This window comes from Phoenix dactylifera, chromosome 11, assembly GCF_009389715.1.
Source record: "Phoenix dactylifera cultivar Barhee BC4 chromosome 11, palm_55x_up_171113_PBpolish2nd_filt_p, whole genome shotgun sequence".
NCBI lineage: Eukaryota > Viridiplantae > Streptophyta > Magnoliopsida > Arecales > Arecaceae > Phoenix > Phoenix dactylifera.
In genome coordinates, this window is record NC_052402.1 from 24,819,008 (window position 1) to 24,843,489 (window position 24,482).

Consider the following 24,482-nt stretch of genomic DNA (forward strand, 5'->3'; position numbering starts at 1 on the left):
TGACTCTGTACGGATATCTTGCACTTTTTTCATATTCACTTAAGGATGGACTCATTCCCAAAGCTTCCAGTATTTGGGTTGAGGCCCATAACTTTTATTGTCTGGGAAAAGCATACGGAATGATATTGCTGAACTGAAGTCAAGTTGTAGATCAAAACAGCATAATGATATTTTAGACAATAACCATAGCTACCATTAGAACTTTTACATCTTTTTAAGTTTGCAATTGAAGCTTCTTTATTGCCCTTTTCCATATATCTTCTTTTTGGGCTGATTGTGCTATTATAGCATGCTCATAGCCATATTATGAACATTTTCATGGAATGCTCTATCATATATATGCTTTACGTGGTATTGATTGTTTCCAGTATTGTGTTGTGATTGTAATGATGAGCTTTGTTCCAATTATTTGGGATCATTCATTGCAATTCTAGTTTACATCTTATGCCAGCACATGAATAGCTCTATACAACTTCCATCCATGTTTTCTTTGGCAATCCCTGACACAAAGAAATAAAAAAAAGGATAAAAAAACCAATCAATCCAAATCCTCAGCTCTCGTTACCAAGGTTCAATTAAATTCTTCATCAAGTTTAGTTGAATATGAATGGAAGAATGAAGTGGCACGTGAACCAACATTATGCAAAAAGTTTGAGTTTTGAAGGTTATGCATACAACAAGAAGCACTGCTTTACAAATTAAAATCTCAAAGACTTTTGTATGTGGAATTGAACTCTAGATGAAGCTCCATTGGTTATTTCTGATATGTATCATATTGGATTCCTTTATGTGCTAAATTGGAGACAGAAAGTATTGAACTTTAAAAGTTGAAAAAAAGCAGGGTATCGAAAGGCTCGTCATCATAAGTTGGTTCTGAATATACTGATTTTCTTCTTCTGATGATAACCATGGGAAAAATAATCTTAATTTCTGGTTGTCAACCTAAAAAATATGGCAACATCTTCATATTGAGATGCCAAGCGAAGGTAGTGTAATCATAGTAACTTTCACTGAAGTTAGCATGATAAGCAATGTGGTGAAAATGCTCAAATCAGGTGCATGGACCCCATTTGGGCTATTATGAGATAAAAGTGTTATACACCACATGAAGGGCATAAAAGCTTAGCAAGTTTTTCCTTGAAAACCTTATTAGGCATTTTATTTTAGAGACTGACATTCTTTAAGTTTATTAGGTAAATGAGTTTGTCATAAAATTTCATTTAATTAAAGTACAAAACTATTTTCATCTTCCTAATCTGACCAAATGCGTTGGAGTGATATACGCATTTTCCTGGATAGAGCTAAGAGCACCTGAAGAAATTTTGCAAGCCTCGAAAGATTTGTAAAAACAAATATTATCTTTGTAAATTCACTGTTACAGTGTTACCTAATAAATGCCTCAAGAGCAAGAATTGAAATGATTTTCTGGAGAGGTGATGACTTCTTAGCCATGCTTGTCAGACACTCTACATGTAAAGAAAAAGTTGGAGCTCATGATGGGCATGAATGTCTAAAACAAAGGAACAACATTTTTATCATGAATTAACCTTATAAACCCAAAATAAAGGGCAAAACGTGCCATGCACTCTCAGTAGCAATGTGGTGTGAGAAGATCATCTAGATGAGGACCATGTGGCTATAGCAACACATTAAAGGAGCATCAATAGGATAACAACTTTAAATATGACATGGGATTGCAGGGCTTATGAAGTGCCTCAGGTTGATGAAATGATGCTTGAATGAAGATAATTACCCAGAATGTATGGTGGGTGGGATCACTTTTTTTTTTTTTTGGTCAAAATGGTATTTCATTTCATATACCTCTAACGTGAATACAACCAGATATGTCAAAGGAAAGTAAACAAAATACAGAGTGTGGGATGCAATCTAAGCTAGTCCAGAGGACCTCCCCGGTATGCCGTGTAATATAAGAGGCAACCTAGTCTGCTGCACTGTTCGCCTTCCGGTATACATGAGCAATCTGACAGAAGGTCAGCTCCCGCACCAAACTGCGAGTGTCCCGTATCAGGTGGGATCACTTTTGAGGCAAATTGAGAAGGCTGAAAAGAACATCGTAAATGATGAGGGAGAAAGTACATAAAAATGGGAACATATGAAGCCATGACAAGAAGGACAAAAAGTAAAGAAAGATCCTTCGACGAGAGATCATGAGTAGGGGCATAGTTGGTTATGCCCTTGACAAAGGTGCTATTTCATGAATATACAAATGACCTTTCTATTTTCCCTCTTATAAGTTATTAATTGCACTATTTTTTTCATGATAGGAAATAAAAAGTATGTTTACAATTAAAAGATGATGGTAGACAGGTAATTCTTGATGTTTTTTCTCATTATGAGCAATAACGGATTTATATAGGCAATCACTGTTCCTAATTAAAGCCAAAAAAAATTATTTTGATGTACATAATTAAACGAGATATTCAAATAAGATAAGAGAAATAGGCCAGTCGGGATTAAGGTGTTCATCACTGCCCTAGAACTGCTTATGCCTCCCTATGCATGGGTATGAATGTCAATCATTGATTCCAAGATGCAATGGTCTTTATCCTGTAGCCTTCTCCTGTATGTTCATAACTTAAGGAGATTAACAAACCAAACTTTGACTCGAAGTTGTCCCTTTGAAAAGGAAAACGAGGTTGAAAAGTAGAATGAAAAAGGAAAAAGTTTCTCTTGATCGAGAAATAGGAGAGAATACAGTAGCTCATGACGGCATTAGAGAAAGTAGGACACTTTTCCCCCTATCCAAAATAGTAGGACACTAGCTAGCTTTGCATTCTGCACTCCTGGTCACTGGAGTCCTATATATAGATCCACATTCATTGTTATGTTAGACTAAAATGCTTTAGGGGTATTTCCACAAGAAAGGTTTTAGGCTCCAAGGAATTTGAGGAGTTATGTTTGTGAGTTGAGCCCCAAATGACAATATATAACCCAAGGTACGCCGAACTGGTACCGATCAGCATACCGGTGGAGACTCGGACTAGTTCGGGCCGTATTGAACCGGTATTGAACCGATTTACACGGTTCCCTGCGCGCGGGCATGGGCGCGCTTCTCCGCGTGCTGGCGCTTTTTCCCGCGCCCCGTGCGATGCCGTGAGGCGGGCGCGTTGCCCAAAGTACGGGGCGCGCTGCCCCGCGCGAGCGCTCTGCAGCACGTGCGGGCGCTCCGTGCGCGGGCGTACCAGTGCGAACCAGTCTGGTTCCCACCGGTACAATGCGTTACCGGACTTGTACTGGTGCGAACTGGTCCGATTCCCACCGGTACGCAGCTAGTACCATTTTCTATGCTGGTTTCGGGCGGTCAGGGATCGGACCGGTTCAGTATGGGCCGGTTCAATATACCATGATATAACCACTCAAAAATTCTGTAAAACAGATATGGAAAGCTTACAAAATGATAGAATATTTGAATTACAATAATAGATGATGGTATTGTGTACTATGATAGGGGTGGTTAAGCCATTCTATCACTTGGGACCTCATTGATTTTAGTATAAGATTGGTGCTCATAAAGTATATCAAAAGTTAGGAAACAAAAGATTTAATAAAGGGATCAAAGATTTTGATGATATCACTTCGCTTGTTCTAAGTGATTGAGAGGGATAGTGGGCACGATTGTATGTATCATGGAAGGTCGGGATGAAGGATTGGAGAATGGGATGTTTGGGTTGGGTAAGAGATTTGATATGAGGATTTTTGGTTTGATAATTGGCCAAGCTCTTAATGATGGCTTTCAGAGTTCTTAAAGTGTCTGTATGCATGCAAGACAAGTGACAAAAGGAGGGTGGTTGGGTTTATTGGAGACAATCTTGTTAGTCACAGATCGTTTAAATTATGTTGTGAGGGATGGAACATAGGAAATGGAGTAATAGAATCTGATGTCATTTAAAGGGATAAACTCTGAGTTGGTTTTATTGTGGTTAGAACATTCCGTTAGAAAAAAAAAAGAAGTATGATGGTTATAACTTACAACACAAAAATGATCGAGGCAAGGTTTGGTGGCAGGTTAATATATGTGTAAAGATTTGCTTTTGTGTAAGGTATGAGGCATCCACAAGTTAGTTGAGTGTAGTGATGGGGCTGCTAGGGGGTTAGGTTGCTGCAATGGTGTGATATGTGGTCACATTACAGGGTTCTCTGCCGGCTGTGGTGAATCTTTTGCATCTTGAGTTGGTGCAGTGATCAGTGGTGATGAAATGATGATGTTGGCTTGTATATGAGAGGTTATATAGAATAGTTTTGGTTTAAACGGGCCTATGTGAGAGTTTTTGGACCTAGTGTGGCTTTGCTAGGTTCACATTACCTCTTTGTGTTATCTGAATCTATGTTTTTTAGCCTATTTACAACTTTTAAGGATTTGTCCAGTGCTCAAGTTCAAGTAGACTAGGATGAGCTAGTTTGGACTTTTGGATGTCTTAAGCTAGTTAAAAAATGGCTCAGTGTGCTAGGCAGGATTAGGCCATGGAATGGCTTACTGGCTTAGTAGACCAGCTGGATTAGGTTGAAGTATAAGTATCTGGAGAACACCAATTTTGGCATATAGACTCTGCATTCTTGGTACATGTCATTAATGAATTCTTTTTTTTATTAAATACATGAACCTTGTCATTTGTTTACTAAGCATATAATTTATCTGGTGTGCATTTCTATTGGGAAAAGCAATCTATCTTAAGCTGATAATGTTGTTTTGATTACATAATAACTGGTATATTTGGCTGCTTTTGATCAGATAAGTTGAGACTGCTGCTTCTTCATTTAAAAAATTGGGACTCCTCTTTAAGTTGACAGCATCTATAGCCTTTTGTTTTCTTTTCTTCCTTTTGTGTTCATCTCAAAACGGACATGGGGACTACTTTGCACATTTGAAACAATTTACAGAGTATTGCTAGTTTGTTCATCTCAAAATCTCAATTTGCAGATTTTTTTTTATATTTTTTGATTAGTAATACTTCTAGTTTGTAGTTTGTTTATCTCAGGGACAATCTGCTATCATCTGTGGAGGGTATTGAGATTTTGAAGCGCGTGAAAGTACGCTTTCTTGACTAATTTCTTTACAATCTTTTCTGTTTCATCTTTCAAGTTCAGCAGGTTTTTGCTTTTCTAGCATCTCCAATACTTAGCAGTTCATAACATATTGATAGCTTGAGACTGACTGGGTATATTTTTCTATATACCCACGTTGTAGGTTCTTGACCTGAGCTTTAATGATTTTAAGGGGCCCGATTTTGCGCCTCTTGGAAATTGCAAAGCCCTGCAGGTTTGCACACCTCTTATCTCTGCATATTGCCTTGAGAAATCAAATATGCCTGACATGAATATATTTTCCAATTTTTTCATTTCTGCAACAAAAAATGATATTTCCTTTTTAACTCAGCAACTTTATCTCGCTGGAAATCAAATAACATCGCTTGCTACCCTTCCTCAACTTCCTAATCTGGAGGTATCTTATTCCTAACCTTGACAGCATCTATATTTCAATTGCCATGGCATTCTTAACTATGTTTTACAAGTCTGAAAAAGGATTTTTTTTCCTTCCAGTTTCTCTCTGTTGCTCAAAACAGGTTAAAATCACTTTGCATGGCTAGTCAGCCTCGACTTCAGGTCAGCTAGTCTCAGCTTATACTCTAAATAGTAATGGTTTATTTAGATTTTCAATTTTATTTCTTTGGCATTTGCCCAGGTATTGGCAGCCAGCAAAAACAAAATATCAACTCTGAAGGGCTTCCCTGACTTACCGCTACTTGAGGTTAGTTTTTGTTTTTGCCTTAATTATTAGACTTACTACGTTTTTTGTTTTCCTGCCTTTTCTGAACATGTGACAAAAGTTTTCTTGCATTTAACCACAAGACTGCTTATATAATGCTTGTTGATTATCATTTGAATGGACTTCAAAAGCCAGACATGTTTACTACCTATATGTCACAGGAATTCATGTTCCCATAGATTTAGTTGACTTAAGTTTGTTAAACATTAATCAAAGTTGTAGGATTTTATCTAATCCTCAAAATAGCTTTACAAAAGTTGTGTCGTTTTAATAAATCAAGCATAAAATTAACTGATGGCATAGTAAACACATAGAAGAAACCTTTGGAGTAATGACTGTTCAACATAACATGTGCAGAAGTACAAGTGGCAGGGCATGTTCAACAAAGTGTTAGATGCATCTAGACATGCGGTCAAACAAAATTCCTCTCAAGTTCTTTCTCACAGAAAGAAAGTTATTATGATCTGTTTCAGATGATGTGCATGAGAGGAATGTGATGCATGATAGGTGTTAAACTATGATGCATGTATATTGATCCACTTCGTGTATATTGCTGAATAAATTGTACTTGAAAAGTACTACCATGAATTGTCAACTGTTAATTATGGCGAAATTAATATTTTATATTCGCAACTCTTGAAGAATAACCTTATATATCTTGCTTTAGAAAATCCAAGTTATATCCTTTCGTCCTTGTGAAAGAGTGGTGCACATTTTCATGCAATTTAGATCCATGTATTTAAAGTAATGTTGGTTCTTTTATTGTTCAAATCAATGGAGCTTCAAATTACTACATGTGCAGCATTTGCGGGTGGAGGAGAATCCTATCCTGGAGATGCCTCACTTAGAAGCTGCTTCCATATTACTTGTTGGACCTACCCTAAAGAAGTTTAATGACCGAGGTATCTTTCAAGTTCCTAAATCTTTAATTATTTTGCTGATTTTATTTGATAGAGCTTTTTCTGCATGGAGTTTATTTCATTTATCTTTTAACCATTCATCTATTCATAGAATTACTCTTAATTATCTTTCTAGTGCATGTTGTTTTTGTGTTTTATTTGTCAAATATGTGCTTGTCCCATCTGATCTTGCTCCCCTATCCTACCTAATTTCTTTTCTTTAGTTTGCCAAACTTCATAGGGTTATTCCATAAAAGGTTTTCTGTGCTGAACTTTAACATTCGGTACTAGCCATACTATATTGTTCCAATTAGATATTAGTATGGTATTGGGGCTCGATACGTCACTATACCGACATATAGTACATTTGTTGTCACTTGTAGTATATCGGCCCATACTGATCTGAACCGTACTGTACTGCCTAGTACTGTACCGTAGCACCTTTTTGCGGACGGTATGGTGATAAAAAGTGAGAGAAGGGGTCTCAATAAGGGGTGTGTACTGTACTATACATAGCAAAACAGTAACAAACCAGTATAGTACATAATACCAAGATTGTGGACCTTGGTTAATATGATGGTATATCATACTGTCTAGGCTTGCATTGGTAAGTTATTAATATGGGGTCCAGTACCAAGATTGAAAACCTTCTATATCCTATCATGCATGAAATGAACTAAATATTGACTTTTGTTCAAGTATGTTTATACCATGGATTAAGATACAACAAGGTCCCAGTCTATAAGGTTACCTTACATACCATTTTGCATTGGTAGGTCAAGATACACATGTTCATGTCTTTGTATCATGCTTGCTGGTCCATGGTGGCTTGCTTGTGTTGATTTGCAAGTTTGGCACACACTGACATGGGCTAATACAAACTTTGCATGAAACCATTTACCTTGCCATGGGAAATGGCAAAGTTTGGTATGCTATGATTTCATACCGTGCCATCTCTTGAGTATATACATGATTGTTCTGAAACATCAATTTGGTTGGATGCTTAGATAAGCTTGCCCGAAATTGGATATCGAAACTGAAATTGGATATGCAAACTATCTTTTATATCTCATCCAGGGTCTATGAAAAGCCTCATTAAGCTCATGGATAGAATTTTTTTGGCTGCTTGATGCATGATCTATCAAAGACATAATTAGCTAAACTAGTGGCCCATTTGATTTGTTTTGATTAATTGCTGTAAGAAGTGTGTTTATATATATTATATAAATAAATATGCATAACCAACTTTTGTTAGTATGGTTACTGGTTTTTTTGATTTCTTATCCAAAATTAATTTTAACAAAATTTGCAGATCTTTCTCCTGACGAGCTTGAAATTGCAAAACTATATCCTGCTCATACAGCTTTGTGTGTTAGGGATGGTTGGGAATTTTGCCATTCGGAACTTGCTGCAGGTATGCCCTTTTTCAGATCCCAAATATGGTTCTTTCATTATCTCATATGGGGAAACTGCCTCTACTTCCATGATATATTAGAGCACACTTTTGTTAATATAGGCAACTTGTCTGGGTAATAACTTTAAATCAAGGTATGGACCCATACCACTCACTGGGCAGTATGATACCGGCATGAGGGCAGTACTTCTCAATACCAATTAACATAAACAATTTAAAAATGTGTGGAGCGGGATAGGGTTGATACATCTTGATATGACGAGATTTGTGATGGTTTGGCTTCAGTTTACTAAACTTGGGGCATGATGGTGTCCACCATACTGGTCTTGGCCACTACGGTTGGTTTTTCAATCCTTGTGGTTATTGACCCTTATTCAAGAAACAGTTTATTTGAATCAGTGTATTTACTCCTGTGATTAAATATGCGCTGCATCGTATGCTTATACATCCATTCTGCTGTCGGCATTTCCTTATCTTGTCAGGATGAACAGCTAATGGCCCAGTTCTTGGACCTGAGAATTCTTTACAATCAACAACACCATACTCGTAAAAATAGTCTGTCTGTTTAATTTGTTTGTGGTCTATTAAACTGCAAGCCTCAAGATTCAGAATGTTGAAGTTGTATCCAGACTAAAAGATCTCTCGTCATCAGAAAGATCGAAACTTCAAATAAAATACCAAATATTTAAATTTCCCTTGATATTTTATGACAATTAATAATAACCATGGCAATTTGTTTTATATCAAAGATTTAAGTATCATACTGAAACAGTCCATAAAAGTAATGGATATATGCCTCTCGGTTGTGTACCATATTGGTGTATGGTAGTTGGTGTTGCCTTTGTTGTACCAGCACCCATTGCCATGCCATGTGTCGGTCTGGTATGGTCCGAAATGGTACAATTATTGGTGCTGACACTTTTGAATCTCGAGTTATCTTTCTTGTGTCTGATTCATGTTGAACTTGGCATCTTCTTTCTTGATTTGTAAACCCAGAAGTGCTCATCGTTTGATAATCTAGGATTGACTACTTTTGTGTTTAACGTAGATACCTGTTTGAAATATTTCTTATCATATTAAGGATATCTGCTTGGTTTTAACATTCTTTATTAAAAAAGTTGTTAACCATTACTACTTTATTGGACAGACTCAACGTTTTCTTTTTTGGTTGAACAATGGAAGGATCACTTGCCTCCTGGCTACATGCTTAAAGAAACCTTTGTAGAGAAGCCATTTGAAGGAGATGCGTGCCACTGCCACTTTAACTTTGTCAACCTTAGCAATGATTCTGAGTTAGTTCTTAAATATCAATGGTTTATAGGAGAGAGAACCCCGACGAATTTTGTGCCTATTGCCGATGCAGTAGGCGAGGTATGACATATTTGTTTCTATGAGCTCAAAATCATTAAGTTTTTCTTGGTGATAGAATATGATAATCCATTAATTGTTGGTAAATAACAAGGTGTACTGGCCAAAGCACGAGGATATCGATAGACATCTGAAGATTGAATGCACTCCAATATTGAAAGATATTGAGTACCCACCTATTTTTGCTATAACATCACCTATTTCCCCAGGTAAGTCTATCAAAATATCCGTAAATATTTAAATATATTTAATTCTATGTTCAAAAGAAATAAATCATTACTTTCTAAATTCAAGGCTCTTTTCTTTGCATGATTGTCAACATGTTAAGGATACATATGGTTATATCATGATGTGCCTAGCTAGTTAGATATATCTAATTCTATGAAAAATGGTGGCCTAGGGCCCTAGTGCACTAAGCTCCCACAACTATGGGTTTGGGGAGGGTCAAATGCATGCAGCCTTACCCCTGTGGGTGGGGAGCTGTTACCTGTGAGAGATAGGTCACAATGGAGCTACCCTACCTTGTGCGAGACCTTAGATATATCTAATTCCATGTTCAAAGAAATAAATCACCACTTTCTGAATTCAAGGTTTTTCTCTTTTCATGATTTCAACATGTTAAGGATGCATGCGATTATAACATGATGTGTTCTCTAGCTATTCACAAATCCCCATGCTTATTTCTCATGTGAGCTTGCTTGTATAGATAAAGTTTTATATCTGAAATGTACTCGGTATGGTGACTTGGTATAACTTGTGTATGTACAGTGAAAATTGCTAGAGCCCATTCCTGCCTTTTATAGTTTCTTTGCACTTTTCTCCTTGTATATTAAATTAGATAAACCACTTGAGTTATTATTTTAAAACTTCATTGAGATGGCTTGCAAAATGAAGCCATCTAGAATGGAACAATTTTCAAAAAAAAAAAAAACCCATTATAGAACTCTTTTTATACATGAAAAAATAGCTAACTTTGGATAGTTATTGGAGACTGCTTCAGGTATTGGGGTAAACCTGAAGCTTTAAATGCATGAAAGCATGATAATGGTATATCTTATGTATGTTGCATCAGCGCAAACCATAGCATCACTTTCTCTATGCAAAGCTTAAGGACATTTTGTAAGCAAAATATATACAACAAGATTGAATTGTGATATGTCCGCAATAATATTATTGAATAATTATTATTCAAATAAGATTAAGAATTACCTACTACTCTTGTTGTTGTTGAGATCTTGTCCATCCATGATCTGTAGCCCCACTTCCACTCCAGATGTCAGATCTTTCTGATGAGTAAAATTTGATAGCCTCCAGACATGTATTTCGATCACAAAGTCCTTGCCATCAAGGATCATGCGGCTCATCAAGATAAGCACAATTTGGATGGACTTAACCACCTTAGTCAGCCACTTAGTATTGTTAACCAAAAGCTTAAGCTTTTGGGTCCAACTGGTTTAATTAACATGGTATCAAAACTTAGATTATTGGAAGTAATAAGTTCAAATTTCCTCTAAGTCAGTTATTTATTTGATAAATCCAGTTGGCATACTGACCCATTTTAGTTATTGTCTTGACTTGTTCTTCCCTCCATGTGTGTGATCGCGGCCACATGCGATGGTGAGATATTGAGCCTGATATACATTGTTGACCCATTCTCTAACGGTTGTAGCTTTTAGGGTCAAGTAACTAGGTAGAGTATATCTCTCACCAACAAGGCAACAACAAAGATGAGTCCTACCCTCTTGTATATATCTATCCATGGGCTCTTGTTAAGTGTCAAATACTGAATAGAATAACACAAGAACTACAAGGCCAACAAACACTTGGTCTTTCTGAACTCATGCTCCAAAATCACAGCTTGATTAGAGGAATTTGTGTGGGACAGTCAAATGACTCCTACCACAGCTAACTATCTTCCTATTTATGTATCAATATTTAATGTGGCAGATTCTGTACTGGTTACTAGGCCCATTTTTCACTATATCCTCCTGTATGCCTGCCTATAAGGGCCCCATATATATGACTTTTAAATGAGGGTGATAGGTTGAGTAAAGCAGCATTGATCTTTATGACATAACCAACTTAGTGATATGCAGGATTGGTTTAATTACCATATATGGAGAGAATTTGAACTCTAAAACTTGCTTATTGTAGAAGCTCTGGTGAAGTTAAGTTTCCTAGTGACATTAACACGTCATCAGCTCTTTTCAGTGTACTTGAAGAAAATGTGAAACTCATGGCATGCATGTTCACCTGTGAAAACTAGTTTCTTATCTCAGTTGTGTTCTATTGTGATTAGTCCTTTGATTTACATAAAATGGAGAATGTTTTATCTACCCTTAGCCCTGAGATAAGAAATATTCTACTTGAGTTTGTTTTTTGTAAACCATAGAGTGTAACCTTGCAGAATTTCTAAACCGGGCTCAACATCCTACAATCTTCTGGGAAAAAAGAATGCAAATTTCATTTAAAAAAAACATCAGTCTTGCACCATCTATGGGGCATGATTATTGCTTCTAAAATAGTTTAAGCCAGCAATAGATTCTGTTGCTATATATAAAAAGCTTTCAAATAGTTCTACACCACATGGTGCAACTTTTTAGTCATTGTTTGGAGGACTAAAGTTACAAAGATTGTGGCTTACTGCTTCTCTTTTCTTTGTGAATCTAGTGCCACATCAAATGAGAAATGTATATACTTATCCTTTATAGCAATTAACTTAGTATTATCTTTGTTTTTTTTTAATTTTTAACATTAGAAAATCCTTATCTATGATGGTTTTGAAGTGTTATTATCTTGAAAGCAGGAATTGTAAGGATTCTAGTATTTCAAGGGCTCCTGCCTCTAGCATTTTAGCATGTCTGCACTTGTACCATAATATGAGTTTTAGCATCCATTGGTACCTCTCAGCTAGTTACTAACCTGGTTCGAACACATAGTAATAGATGTTTTGCTATGCTATATCCTGAAATTGCTACTTATTGTTTGTCATTTAATGTATTGCTTTTTTAAGTCAAAATTCAATTATGTGGTCCTTTTTTATGTAATCTGTCAATCATCGGACTTCCCCTCATGAGTCCATCTTACATACTTTCTATGTTAATAGGAGGTGAATTACTATACGAGACAATGCACTATAAGCTGAATGATTCCTTTAAAATAGTCTGAAAGGCTTTCATAACATGAAAATTTGAAGAAATCACTAAAATGAAATTTATGCTAATGGTGTCATAGCAACGATTTAAGTACTGGTATATACCAGTCCGTATCAGCCATACAGTAAGGTACTATTATGCCCATTGTATCATACCCTACTGGCACATGCAGGTCTCTTTCTCTCTCTCCTTTGTTTCTTCTTCTTCTTCCCCACTCTTTCTTCTTCTCTTTTCCTTGGTTTTGTTATCCCGAGTAGATCGGGAGGAGGGGAGGCAGGGAAGAAAGGGTAAAGAGATCGGAAGTCTTACCTAGCTCCGGGAGGAGCTGCGACCTCCCTCTCCGGCGGCACCAGTAAGGGCTTAGAAACCCTAACCGAGGAGGAAGGAGGGAGAGAAGTAGAGAGGGAGGGGAGGGTTTCTGGAAATGGTGAGCGATCGGAGTTTTTTTTTTTATAGGCAGTTTTCGAATGGCCATGGCTTGTTCACCGTTGTGATGCTCGTGGCGGTTGAGCGGGATCGGAGGCCATTCAAGAGGCCGTGGAGTTGCCGCAGCATCTCCGCCCCCCGTAACGCACGGGCAGAGGATTGCGATTGCGATCCTCTGTTCTATCTTTTTTTCTGGGCCCTGGGTTGAAGTCGGCTTGGCCTGCCGGCTTCAGCCCCTTTTGGGGCCTGTTCTCACAAGAAATGTTTCCAAATTGACAATTCATATCTGAAAAATAAGAAGGCTGAAATTTGTAAAACCAAACCAAACTGGATGATTGGGGAAGCACCATTTGATTGAACAAATATTCTATTTTAAACGTAACAAAAATTTGAAAGACCCTTGTTGACATATAAGAGGAGGTGATGTCAAATTCTTTTATGTTTTGGTTACAGATTAGTTTAAAAAAATCCTTATATCAGCAATCATGAATAGCATATTAAGAATTTTAGGATGAGGAACATAATCTTATGGTCCTATTTATCTTTGGTGAATAATGGGTTATGTTTTGAAGGAACTGCGGAACGATGAGAGCTCTGCTTGCCTTTCTTTTCTAGGATGAGTGGTTGATTCTTGAATCCTTTCTTTGCTTTACAACATAGTTGAATGCCCCAACAGAAGATACTTGTTTCTCTCTCGGGCCTGGCCGATGAACGTATGGCCAGCTGTCCTTTCCCTCACCTGCTCTGAGCCCAACAAGAAAGCATCACCCTATCTAAGGTATGTCAGCTGAGACTCCACTGCTAGCAGGGACATCATCTCCTGATCGAGCTTGTGCAGATAGATTAACATGGAGACATGCCCTGAAATGGGAATTGATGGTCAAGTGAGATCCATACAGCTGACCTCTTAATGCCAGCTTCCAACTTTCTTTCCTCTGTATCTATGTGTGCTTCTTGACTTGTTGACAAGGCATTGTGACAAAAACTAGTTAGGATATAATTTAATGAACTAGCCGATTCCACATAGTTGGTAAAAGACGAGATATTTATGGTATATGATTTAATGAACTCTGTGCTGGTTTTTCTGTTGTTGGTAAAATGTTGCTGAACATTTTTGATTCTATGTCTATGAATAAAGGAATCATCAGTTGATGCTGTTTAAGAAATTCAATATCAATTTTGTAAGGGCTTTTCTTAACATTTATTCTTTACATGACATACATATTGGGTTCCTCAAAAGTAACCCCATAATGTTCGATTTGTTTATGATTTATCTTGCTTTACTTTGCTGTTATTTGCGCTCATTACAGTTTTATGATCAGGAACCGGATATCCAAAAGTTCTAAACTTAAAGTTGCTTGGTGAACTTGTGGAGGGAAATTCGATCAAGGGTTTTGCGGAGATTGCATGGTGTGGTGGGACACCAGGGAAAGGTGTAGCAAGGTAAGTAATATATAAAGTTTATTTAGATATGTTTCAGTATTTCACACTTTCAAAACTGTACCATCATCACCTTTTCATAAATGAAATCTTTGTTCTTATAAAGTTTATAAGTTCTTTTGACCATTGTCTAGTTGGTTGAGGCGAAGATGGAATAGTAGTCCTGTGGTAATAGTTGGAGCTGAAGATGAGGAATATCGGTTGACTGTAGATGACATTGATTCAAGTTTGGTTTACATGTATACTCCAGTAACAGAAGAAGGTGTTAAGGGAGAACCGCAGTATGTGATGACTGACTTTATAAAAGCAGGTGCCTGGATGTTATTTACTTTCAAATCGCTATACTAGCTTTGTCTTTTTAGGATATTTATAATTTATTCTAGAATGTGCACATACACTGCATTGTTTTCTATGATTTGCACCCAAAGCTATGTTCTGTTTGTTTGATAGTGATCATGCTATGGATAAGTTGCTGTTATTATAGTGGAATATGTCTTTGTTGTGTTTACCAAGAAATGCGGTTCCGCTTGGGACTACTCCTGGCTGCTAGTATTTTCTCTTAAGATGCAAAAAGTTGAAGTTTGTAGAGCTATATATGTTTTTGATAGTTGCATTCTTGCAGATTTTAGTAGTTGTCTTCTGCTTTTATCCTTGCCGAAGTTATCATGACCAAGGAAGCCAAGCTTAGTTTCAACGCATCATGGCATAATGATGCATTTCTTACATTTTGCATGAAAACTAGTAGTATATCACACTTTATCTATGGCTTCTTTTATCGCATTTTTTTTGTCGGCCAATTTAAATGTCTTCTCTTCTAAATTGTTTTTAACTGCTTCAAATGCTTACAATTCTGTGCCTATGAAACTTTGTTTCAGCTGCACCATCGGTTAATAATGTGCGGATCATCGGGGATGCTGTTGAAGGAAATAAAATAAAAGGGGCTGGAGAATACTTTGGAGGGAGGGAGGGCCCAAGCAAGTTTGAGTGGTTGAGAGAGAGCAAGGAAACCAGGTATGTTACGTATGTACTTACTGATCTCTATTGTGAAAATGTGGTAGATTTTTTTATCATATTTGATATGTACATTGTCCTATGCAAACAGTGTTTTATGTCTCATGATGTGACTATAGTTCATGTTTTTGAGTGCATTTTTTGATGCTACCTAATCATGCATTTCAGTTTATTATATTGCTTTGCCCTTCATAACTATTTTTCTACCACTGCTTTAATATCTCATAGTTGTATTATTTGTTTATATCAGTTGCTGTGACTAAGAAATTTGATATGTGTTATTTAAACATCTTCTTCTTCTTAGCATCATCCTTGTCCAATATCTTCTTTCCTTATGCAGTAACTTCATATTATTATCACGTGGAACCACTGAGTATACCCTGACAAAGGAGGATGTCGGGCGACGTATAACATTTGTTTATATTCCTGTTAATTTGGAAGGTACTCAAATGTCCTGCATATTCTAATTTATTCAAGTCTCGTAATTATGTTAGTGTTAAGTTATGAAATTATTATACTTTTCCAGGCCAGGAGGGGGCATCATTATCTGCCATGACAGAGATTGTAAAGCAAGGTAGAAATTACATGGTACATCAGTTTAATGTTTCTATAATTATAAGCTTTTCTGTCTTTTCTATATTTATTCTCCATTTCATTTTCAGCTCCCCCAAAGGTAACCAATTTGAAAATAGTTGGAGATATGAGAGAAGGGAATAAGCTGACCATTACTGCTACTGTCACTGGTGGAACTGAAGGTTCCAGTAGGGTCCAATGGTTTAAAACTGCTTCCTCAAAAGTAGAGGGTGAAAATGGTCTTGAAGCAGTTAGTACCTCCAAAATTGCAAAGGTTGGAAATCTTATGTTTGCTGTAACTTTATCAAAATCTTAAGTTAGCTGTAACTTCACTAAGGATTGTTTCTTAATTGTTATTGCAGGTTATCTTTGTGATTTTTTTGCTCAATAAACTTGCTGTCTTACCCAAAAAGAAAAAAATGATAGAGAATTTCTGATTTTGACCTTTTTGTAGGCATTTCGTATCCCCCTTGGTGCTGTTGGTTGCTATATTGTTGCAAAATTTACTCCTATGGCCCCTGATGGTGAAACTGGTGAACCGGCATATGTCATATCAGAAAAAGTTGTTGAAAGTAAGTTAGTAGTATGCTTCTTTGTTAACATGTATAATGGAATTTGCTTGATATCTGAACTAAAAACTGAAACTTTGCACACGAATGTCATGATGTTCACAAAAATACACAGATAAGATTAGATATTTACATTTGAATGATGATGAAGAAACTTTTTTTTTTTTACTTTTTCACAATATATGACATGTAATCCCATCTCTCTCTCTCTCTCTCACTCTCTCCAATTCATTCGTAGCAGGTACCAGTGCTAGATTGTAGGATATATTTAAATACCAAGGTGGTACATGAGGACCATTGAATTGAAATAATCCTATTATGAGGGGGAATATATAGAAAAGATTTAGCAAATCCACAACATGGATCATTCTTCACCTATTAATCACTAGAGTCTAGCACATCTGATGCACATGCAAGGAAATCCTCTGGGAAGAAGTCTGGCCTCCTAATTTTTTGGGAAAAGAAATTATGGAAAATACCAAGCTGGTGAAAGTTTTTCATGGAAGGCCTCAAAGTCCAACACACATGCTTTCCTATTATAATGAGTTAAAAATGTTTGAAACATTCCTTTTTTGAAGATCTGTGATTTTAATAATCTCATTGTTTCTTTCTATTACACTTACATACACACACGAATATGTTTCTTTTTTTGTTTTTTTGATCAATTAGGAAATGCTTTACTAGAGCTAAATACAATTCCTTTAAATTTGTCTCACTGGCAATATTTCCTGATTTTCATTAACAGAAAAACAATTTAATCGGAAGTATTGAAGGGGAAGGAGTTTGTCTATTATGATGCTTCGGTACATAGTTATGGTTTTAGTTTACATGATGTTCTGCTTAATTTAATTGACTATATATGTTATGGCCCAAATCCATCACCCGGGTCGACCACGCGACACAGCTACATGACTTCTAGAGCAGTGCCCTAGGTGTGATGCAAGGCCTATAAGATGAACAAAATTCAAATAATACCAGAACAATTAAATTAATGATACAATTTAGCCATATTAATCCAACTAAATAACTTCATCACCATCAAATAGTAAAATTTATTCAATTACAGAATTTCTAAATGTTCATTGGTATCATAAATTAATCTAGCTAACTAATGACTTCGTCGCTCAAACTCCAAGCCCAACCTATTCGAGACTAAGCATCCTACAATTCTGAAAGAAAAAGTGAAGAGGTGGTGTGAGTTTTATAGCCCAGTAAAAATCTCCACGCCACACCAGCATAATAGTATAATTTAAAAATAGTGAATAAACAATATTGAAGGGAAAACATAAATTATGAAATCTCATATCAAACATCCAGCATAGTTCAAATTAACAATATGTATATACACCTAAATGTACATCATTTGTCAACAATTTTCCATTTTATTCAAAAGATTCAACAATGGTTTCATATGTCTTATCATTCATTTCTCATTAACCTGGTCCAAATCAATCAGCAGTTATCTTTAGATTGTGGACTAACCACATCCACGCTCTAACCTGTGACCATCAAGCTCAAGTACCATGTTTCTACCTATGGCTGGATTCAAGGTATGCCGAACCGGTACCAGTAGGCGTACCGGTCGACCTAATCGAACCGGTACTAAACTGGTACCACTGGTTCGCCGCGCTGTGGCCAAAATGGCCATAGTGTCCGCATTGTGGCCAAAAAGGTGCGTCTGCGCTGTGGTCAATCAAATCAGCCACAATGCATGCGCTGCAGCAAAAAAACAATTTGAACAAGTGCAAACCGACCCGTTCGCACCGGTTCCTAGCCATACTGGACGGTTCCGTCTCGTATGCAACTAATATTGGTTGGTTCCGGCTCGGTACCGCTTGGTTTCAGCCCCTATGGGGTCGGAACCATTTTGTAAGGCCGAACCGGATCGGTTCGGTACGGGCTGAACCGGTCGGTACGGGCCGATTCAGCATTTCTTGGCTGGGTTATTCATAATGCCACTTTCCTACCTGTGGCAGGCTATCCATAATGCCACGTTCTTGCCCGTGATGAGGCTAGTTCAAACACCTTTTTTCTTAAACCAATCAATTTATTTATTCTTAATTATGCCACGTTCTTGCCACAATTTAACGTGGCTAGTCCAAACACCTTTTTTCTTAACCAATCAATTTATTTATTCTTAATTATGCCAGGTAAATATAATATAACATTGTGTTCCTTGTAAAATTTCAAACAATCGATACCATATTCCATATATTCGAAAAGTCCTCAATATTTGATACACATATAGTATATAAAACATAAATAATCGTACCCAGGGGTTCTTTTATAGACTAAGTCTAGGCCTCCAGTGTACCCTAGACTCCCTTTGCTTGACAGAGTTGGAAGAGGAGACAGACTCCTATCAGGAGTCCTCTCCCCTCACATGTCAGGCACGAATCAAATCCAGGCCACTTTAGGCCGACCCAAGCCAACACGGGCCAATCTAATGGATTGAGCCCTTACAGTATGAGTTGCTTATATTTGACCAGAAAAAAGAGGTGAATTGAGGATGCTTAATACTTTTGAATGGTGTTTGATTATGGATGTTTTTTCATAAGATTCTTTAGCCTGATAGAATCTTTCACTGAATTAAATGCAATTAAATGCACTGATACTCTCATACATCTAAGATAACCCAATCTGATCACTTTTGTCATTTTGCAAAGTTGAATATTCTTCAGTAAAGGTTCAGAGCATTTGGCTTTTTCATGGAAAAAATTAATGACATTGGCAACATATTATTTAACCTTTAGTTATTATCATTTATTGCTTTATTGTATTTCATGTCCTATCCTTGTTTTTTTGGGATTTATAATCTTCTAGCACATTAACTGTTTGACTACTTATGCAGCACTTCCACCAAGCCTAAATTTTCTGTCAGTCACTGGTGATTTTTCTGAGGATGAAATGTTGACAGCATCATATGGCTATATTGGGGGCCATGAGGGCAAAAGCCTATACAATTGGTTTCTCCATGAAGTATGTCTTTTTGTTCTTTTTCTTATCAATCCTGCATGTTTTAAGGGTTTAAGAATTATATACTTGTGATAAATTCTGATTTGATCGCAGTTTAAATCTTCCTGTATATTGTCAGTTGTCAGTGCCTTACTTTTTCTGGGAGCAAAGCATTGTTGCTCTCTTGCTTTCTGTTCCTTGCTTATTGATTTAGTTATTTGCAGACTGAAACCGACATAGGTGCGTTAATACCAGAGGTATCAGGACTTCTTCAATATCGCATAACAAAGGATGCCATTGGAAAGTTTATTTCTTTTAAATGCACTCCGGTAAGGGATGATGGTACTGTTGGTGAGCCAAGAACTTTTCTAGGACAGGAGCGAGTTCGCCCAGGTGCTTACGTGACCCTTAATAATGCAAAACATTAAATAAAACTTCTATGCCATAAAGAACTTACTTATTTTCAAAAACATGAGGTTCATAAATGTTTTGCAGACTTGTGAAGTTTGAACTTTGAGAAGCATATATGTAATTAAGCTTGTGTAGACCACAGAAGAAGTACTTACTGACTGCACTAGTAAGCCCTAGCAAAATAGACATGACTTTTGTTCTAAAATGAAAAGAAAGAGGGTTAAAAAAAGATTTAATAATTTTATATCGGCCTTGTCTTTCATTTGATCACTTAGGAATTTGCAGTTCTCCTGCCTAAATGTTATGATTGCTTCTTTTACAGCTTGACTCAAGAAGTAATCATTTCTAAATTGTTGTTCAATCTACAGGAAGCCCAAGATTACTTTCCCTCCAGGTAACAGGTAAGGCTGTCGAAGGAGCAACATTGGTTTCCAACAAGAAATATTGGGGAGGAGAAGAAGGTGATTCAGTTTTCCGCTGGTTCTTGGTAAGTGGAAGTTGGTCAGCTATGTCTTCTTGCCACTAAATTCAATAACATTGACTCAAATATATTTCCCTTGGCTGCACCATGTTTTAATACTTCTTCTATCGCCAGAATATGATTAGATTTTCTTTTTATTCTGTGTAAATAGTCACCAATCTGCTTCAACTTTCATCATGCTAAGCAGCTAGTTATATATAGTCCTTCCCTATTTAATTAGAATTATTATGCATTTGCAGACTAGTTCTGATGGTACACAGAAGGAAATCAAAGGTGCTACAACCACATCATACACCTTAACTTGCGATGATATTGGCTTCTTTGTCTCTGTTTCTTGTGAACCTGTTAGAAATGACTGGGCTCGTGGCCCTATAGTTGTTTCCGAATATATTGGTCCTATTTTGCCTGGTATGTCTACTATTGGAAAAAGTAGATATTTGAACTTGGTTCTTGATTGTATATTTGCAAACAGTTCCTTAATTTCACTGTAGATTACTTCTGTTATCTCTTCACATTAAATGGTTTTCTTGGACAGCCGTCAATCACCCTAGCTGAAAATTATCCAAAGTTTTACTAGGGCTATATATGTTTTATTGAGAAATTCAACCAAACGCTGACTTATTACACTTTCGCAGGACCACCAACTTGTCAATCACTCAAATTTCTAGGATCAATTATTGAAGGAGGCCGCCTGAGCTTTATTGCTGAATACACTGGAGGGTGAGATCCTCTTTACCTACATCCTACCCTGTTTGGCTAATTCCAATATTGTATTGTACAGTTGAAAATTATTTGCTTGTCCCATCTTAGTGAAAGAGGAAATTGTACCCACGAATGGTTTAGGGTGAAGAGTAATGGTACAAAGGACAAGTTAACTGGTCATGGTGAGTCCTTTCAATTCCTACAACAACCTTCATCACTTAAAATGCCATATCCCTTCTCAGGCTGAAGAACTAAAAATGCTATTACCTTTCCAGAATATCTTGATTTGACTCTTGATGATGTTGGTTACTGCATTGAGCTCATTTACACACCTATAAGGATGGATGGCTCAAGAGGATCACCAAAGAGCATTATCTCAGATGTGATTGTTCCTGGTGGGTGTTTCTTCAGACACAAATTATGCTAATGTCGGCTATATGCATTGCGCTTGCCATGAAGACTATATTATTTGTCACTATAAAAATATCTAGATCGTTATGTGGTATGGGGAAATTGTAAAGATAAATAAGCTGGATTCATACATGTCAACATGAGTGATCAGACATTTTTTAGAATATCCTGTAAATACATGTAGCACCATGCATATGCGAGTTTATCAACTCATTTAAATGGAAATGAGTTCTTGACGCTGTAATTTTTATTTGAAATCTAGTGACAGGTGATAAATATATTGCAGGTCTTGAAGAAAGGAAAAACAAGCGTAAGAATATGTTCTAAAACTAACTGATTGTGGGTGTTACATTTATGATGGAATTCGATGTAATTTGAGATTTGCATCTTGAATTCTTGATTGAATTTGAGAAGCTTAGGATTCTTTGTTGAAACCATGAAAGATAATGGCGCTCAATGAGGTCAATCTAAGTGCATTTAATGTGTAGATTTATATGATGACGGGACTGCTGTCTTGGAACCAATATTTTACAGAAACAAGAAGAAAATTTCAAGTTATTCTTGATATGATGCAAATTACTACAACTTTGCAAAAAACAAGAAATTAATATTAAAAATCTTTCTAATCTGAAATTTAAGGTGGCTAGGAGATGGGCTTCTGAGAACTGTGCGACCTGAGCTTACTTATGATACTGCTAACTAAAGTTTCAGACATTTTTAAGGCAGAAAAAATGTATCTATGAGGATGTTAGGAAGATACAATGAGATGAGATGGCTAGAGTGAATGTTCTGGCAAAACTATGGAGGATAGACTTGGATATGAGTACATTGGAGAAGACTTGTGACACAATAAAGTGATGAACAGTTTAGGGTGCTATGCTTATGTGCAACTAAAAGTGGTGCACACCCTGGCAGAAGATTGGCTCTGATCTTTGTAGTAGGTGTGAGATCATGCGCCTTAATCTTTATTGGAAAGCTTGCTTTTACATTTTATGCACTTTTGATGAGCACAAACAGATTTGCAATTAAATCACATATTTCTAGTAATACAGTACTTTGAATTTAATAAAAAAAATGTTTTATGAAGTTTCATTGTATTTAATAGGGAAAATGTTTATTCATGGTTGTTATTTTGGCAAGACATGTCAAGTTTCTAGGTTTGGGGTGCCTTGCCTAACGATAATTAACCAGAAATCATAATCCTTTGCGAAACATGGCAATTTCAGTGCTCATAAATGTAGCTGTTCTTTTTTGTCCAATGGTTTATCTTTTCGCTGTCCTCTGCTGCAGCGGATCCAAGGGGTATTGAGCTTATTCTACCAAGTAGTTGCCAGGACAAGGAAGTCGTCCCACTGAAATCTTATTATGGTGGAAAAGAAGGCAATGGGAAGTACATTTGGTACAGAACTAAAGAGAAGCTGCAGGAGTCAGAGTTGGTGAATCTAGCTACTGCTTCTGATGATATTCTTGTTGTTGGAGAAACCTTGTGAGTTTTTTGCTCAGTCATCATGAATCTTGTTATGATCCTTAGATCTAGTAGTCTCTGTAGAACTTACATTTTCAACTGGATGGTGGAATACATAATCAGAACATATACACCTTCACTTGAAGATGTTGGCTTTTACTTGTCACTTTACTGGGAGCCTACACGTGCTGATGGGAAACTTGGAGATCCATTAGTTGCCCCAAGCAACCATCCAGTCATGGCAGGTTAAATCTTTGACTTTTGTGCGAGTCTTATCATGCTGATCTATCTATACCTTTTTCTTGTTTAACTTTGTATTCTTACTCTTAATCTTGAGCGCATTTTGTACCATATAGCTCTTCCATTTGTTTCTGAAGTATGCATAAAGGAGTTGAGCTCTGGTGTATATGCTGGAGAGGGGAAATATTATGGTGGATATGAAGGATCAAGCCTGTATAGCTGGTACAGAGAAACTAATGAAGGAACAATTGTTCTTCTCAGTGGAGCTAATTCTGCCACTTATGAAGTTACTGATTCTGATTACAATTGTCGTCTATTGTTTGGGTAAGTACTTTAGTATCTGTCTGTTGTTCTTTTCGTATTCATTAACCTGGCTGTGGCAATGTTGCTTGATTATATTATCAATACTCGTGCAGAAATAGTGTTATGACAAGCATGACTTTGGAAGAGGGGGTTTTAGATTGCACTATGAAAGGAATCTGTGTATTTAAGTAACATCAACAAAGAAATGATAAAATGATAATTGGATGCTTGAAATGACATAGAATATGGTCTCATGAAGGATTCACAAGAGAAGTTTTCTTAAAACTGACTTATAATAAACATAAAAGTTTATGTTAGATATACTTGTGGTAGAAGAACAGTGCATCATGTAGATTTGTTTGGAAACATTTAATGTTGAACTTAAAAAGCATGTTTTAGTGAGTTTTGCATTTTCCAAAAATGCATCTAAACATGGAAAGTGTTGGTATTCTTTTGCAAATGCAGGCTATTTATTGTTACTAGACAGCAGTGCAACGCCCCCCTCCCCCCTCCCTTTTCAGATCTTCTTTTTTGGTTAGCAACAATATTCTATTTTAAAAAGGAAGCTTTGTTATCAACAGAAATAAAATATTTAGTTGAAATCATCGAAGCTGAAACCAAAGATAAAGCCTATTCAAATTTGGTAGTATTAGGCACCAATTCATGAGGTATCACATCTTGGTTTTGTGGCAGCCCAGCGCTGGCAGAATACATTCCATGTCTTGCCATGCTAGGGCTTGGCATACTTGCCATGCACTGGCATACTGTCATACCAAGCACTGGAATACATACCACACTAATTCAGTCCTTGGGCTGTGGCCTCATTCTCTAATTCCTCTAAATCTGTTATGAATTTAGTGTGGTATGTATACAT

At 36.7% G+C, this 24,482-nt stretch overlaps 1 protein-coding gene across 2 annotated transcripts in view; it reads left to right on the forward strand.

Annotated features, from left to right (window-relative positions):
• Positions 1-24,482, forward strand: part of LOC103710506 (187-kDa microtubule-associated protein AIR9) — a 33,888-nt gene that overhangs the window by 2,278 nt on the left and 7,128 nt on the right. For both annotated transcript variants that reach the window (XM_039131959.1, XM_039131960.1), the window contains exons 4-29: positions 4,984-5,049; positions 5,207-5,278; positions 5,396-5,461; positions 5,560-5,622; positions 5,702-5,767; positions 6,588-6,687; positions 7,997-8,098; positions 9,246-9,469; positions 9,561-9,675; positions 14,370-14,490; positions 14,622-14,797; positions 15,363-15,498; positions 15,839-15,939; positions 16,025-16,072; positions 16,161-16,345; positions 16,526-16,643; positions 19,492-19,619; positions 19,820-19,988; positions 20,375-20,493; positions 20,727-20,895; positions 21,123-21,207; positions 21,298-21,371; positions 21,465-21,584; positions 22,891-23,086; positions 23,189-23,310; positions 23,422-23,629. In XM_039131959.1, coding sequence (XP_038987887.1) covers positions 4,984-5,049; positions 5,207-5,278; positions 5,396-5,461; positions 5,560-5,622; positions 5,702-5,767; positions 6,588-6,687; positions 7,997-8,098; positions 9,246-9,469; positions 9,561-9,675; positions 14,370-14,490; positions 14,622-14,797; positions 15,363-15,498; positions 15,839-15,939; positions 16,025-16,072; positions 16,161-16,345; positions 16,526-16,643; positions 19,492-19,619; positions 19,820-19,988; positions 20,375-20,493; positions 20,727-20,895; positions 21,123-21,207; positions 21,298-21,371; positions 21,465-21,584; positions 22,891-23,086; positions 23,189-23,310; positions 23,422-23,629 — 3,149 coding nt within the window. The remainder of the gene's footprint in view (positions 1-4,983; positions 5,050-5,206; positions 5,279-5,395; positions 5,462-5,559; positions 5,623-5,701; positions 5,768-6,587; positions 6,688-7,996; positions 8,099-9,245; positions 9,470-9,560; positions 9,676-14,369; positions 14,491-14,621; positions 14,798-15,362; positions 15,499-15,838; positions 15,940-16,024; positions 16,073-16,160; positions 16,346-16,525; positions 16,644-19,491; positions 19,620-19,819; positions 19,989-20,374; positions 20,494-20,726; positions 20,896-21,122; positions 21,208-21,297; positions 21,372-21,464; positions 21,585-22,890; positions 23,087-23,188; positions 23,311-23,421; positions 23,630-24,482) is intronic.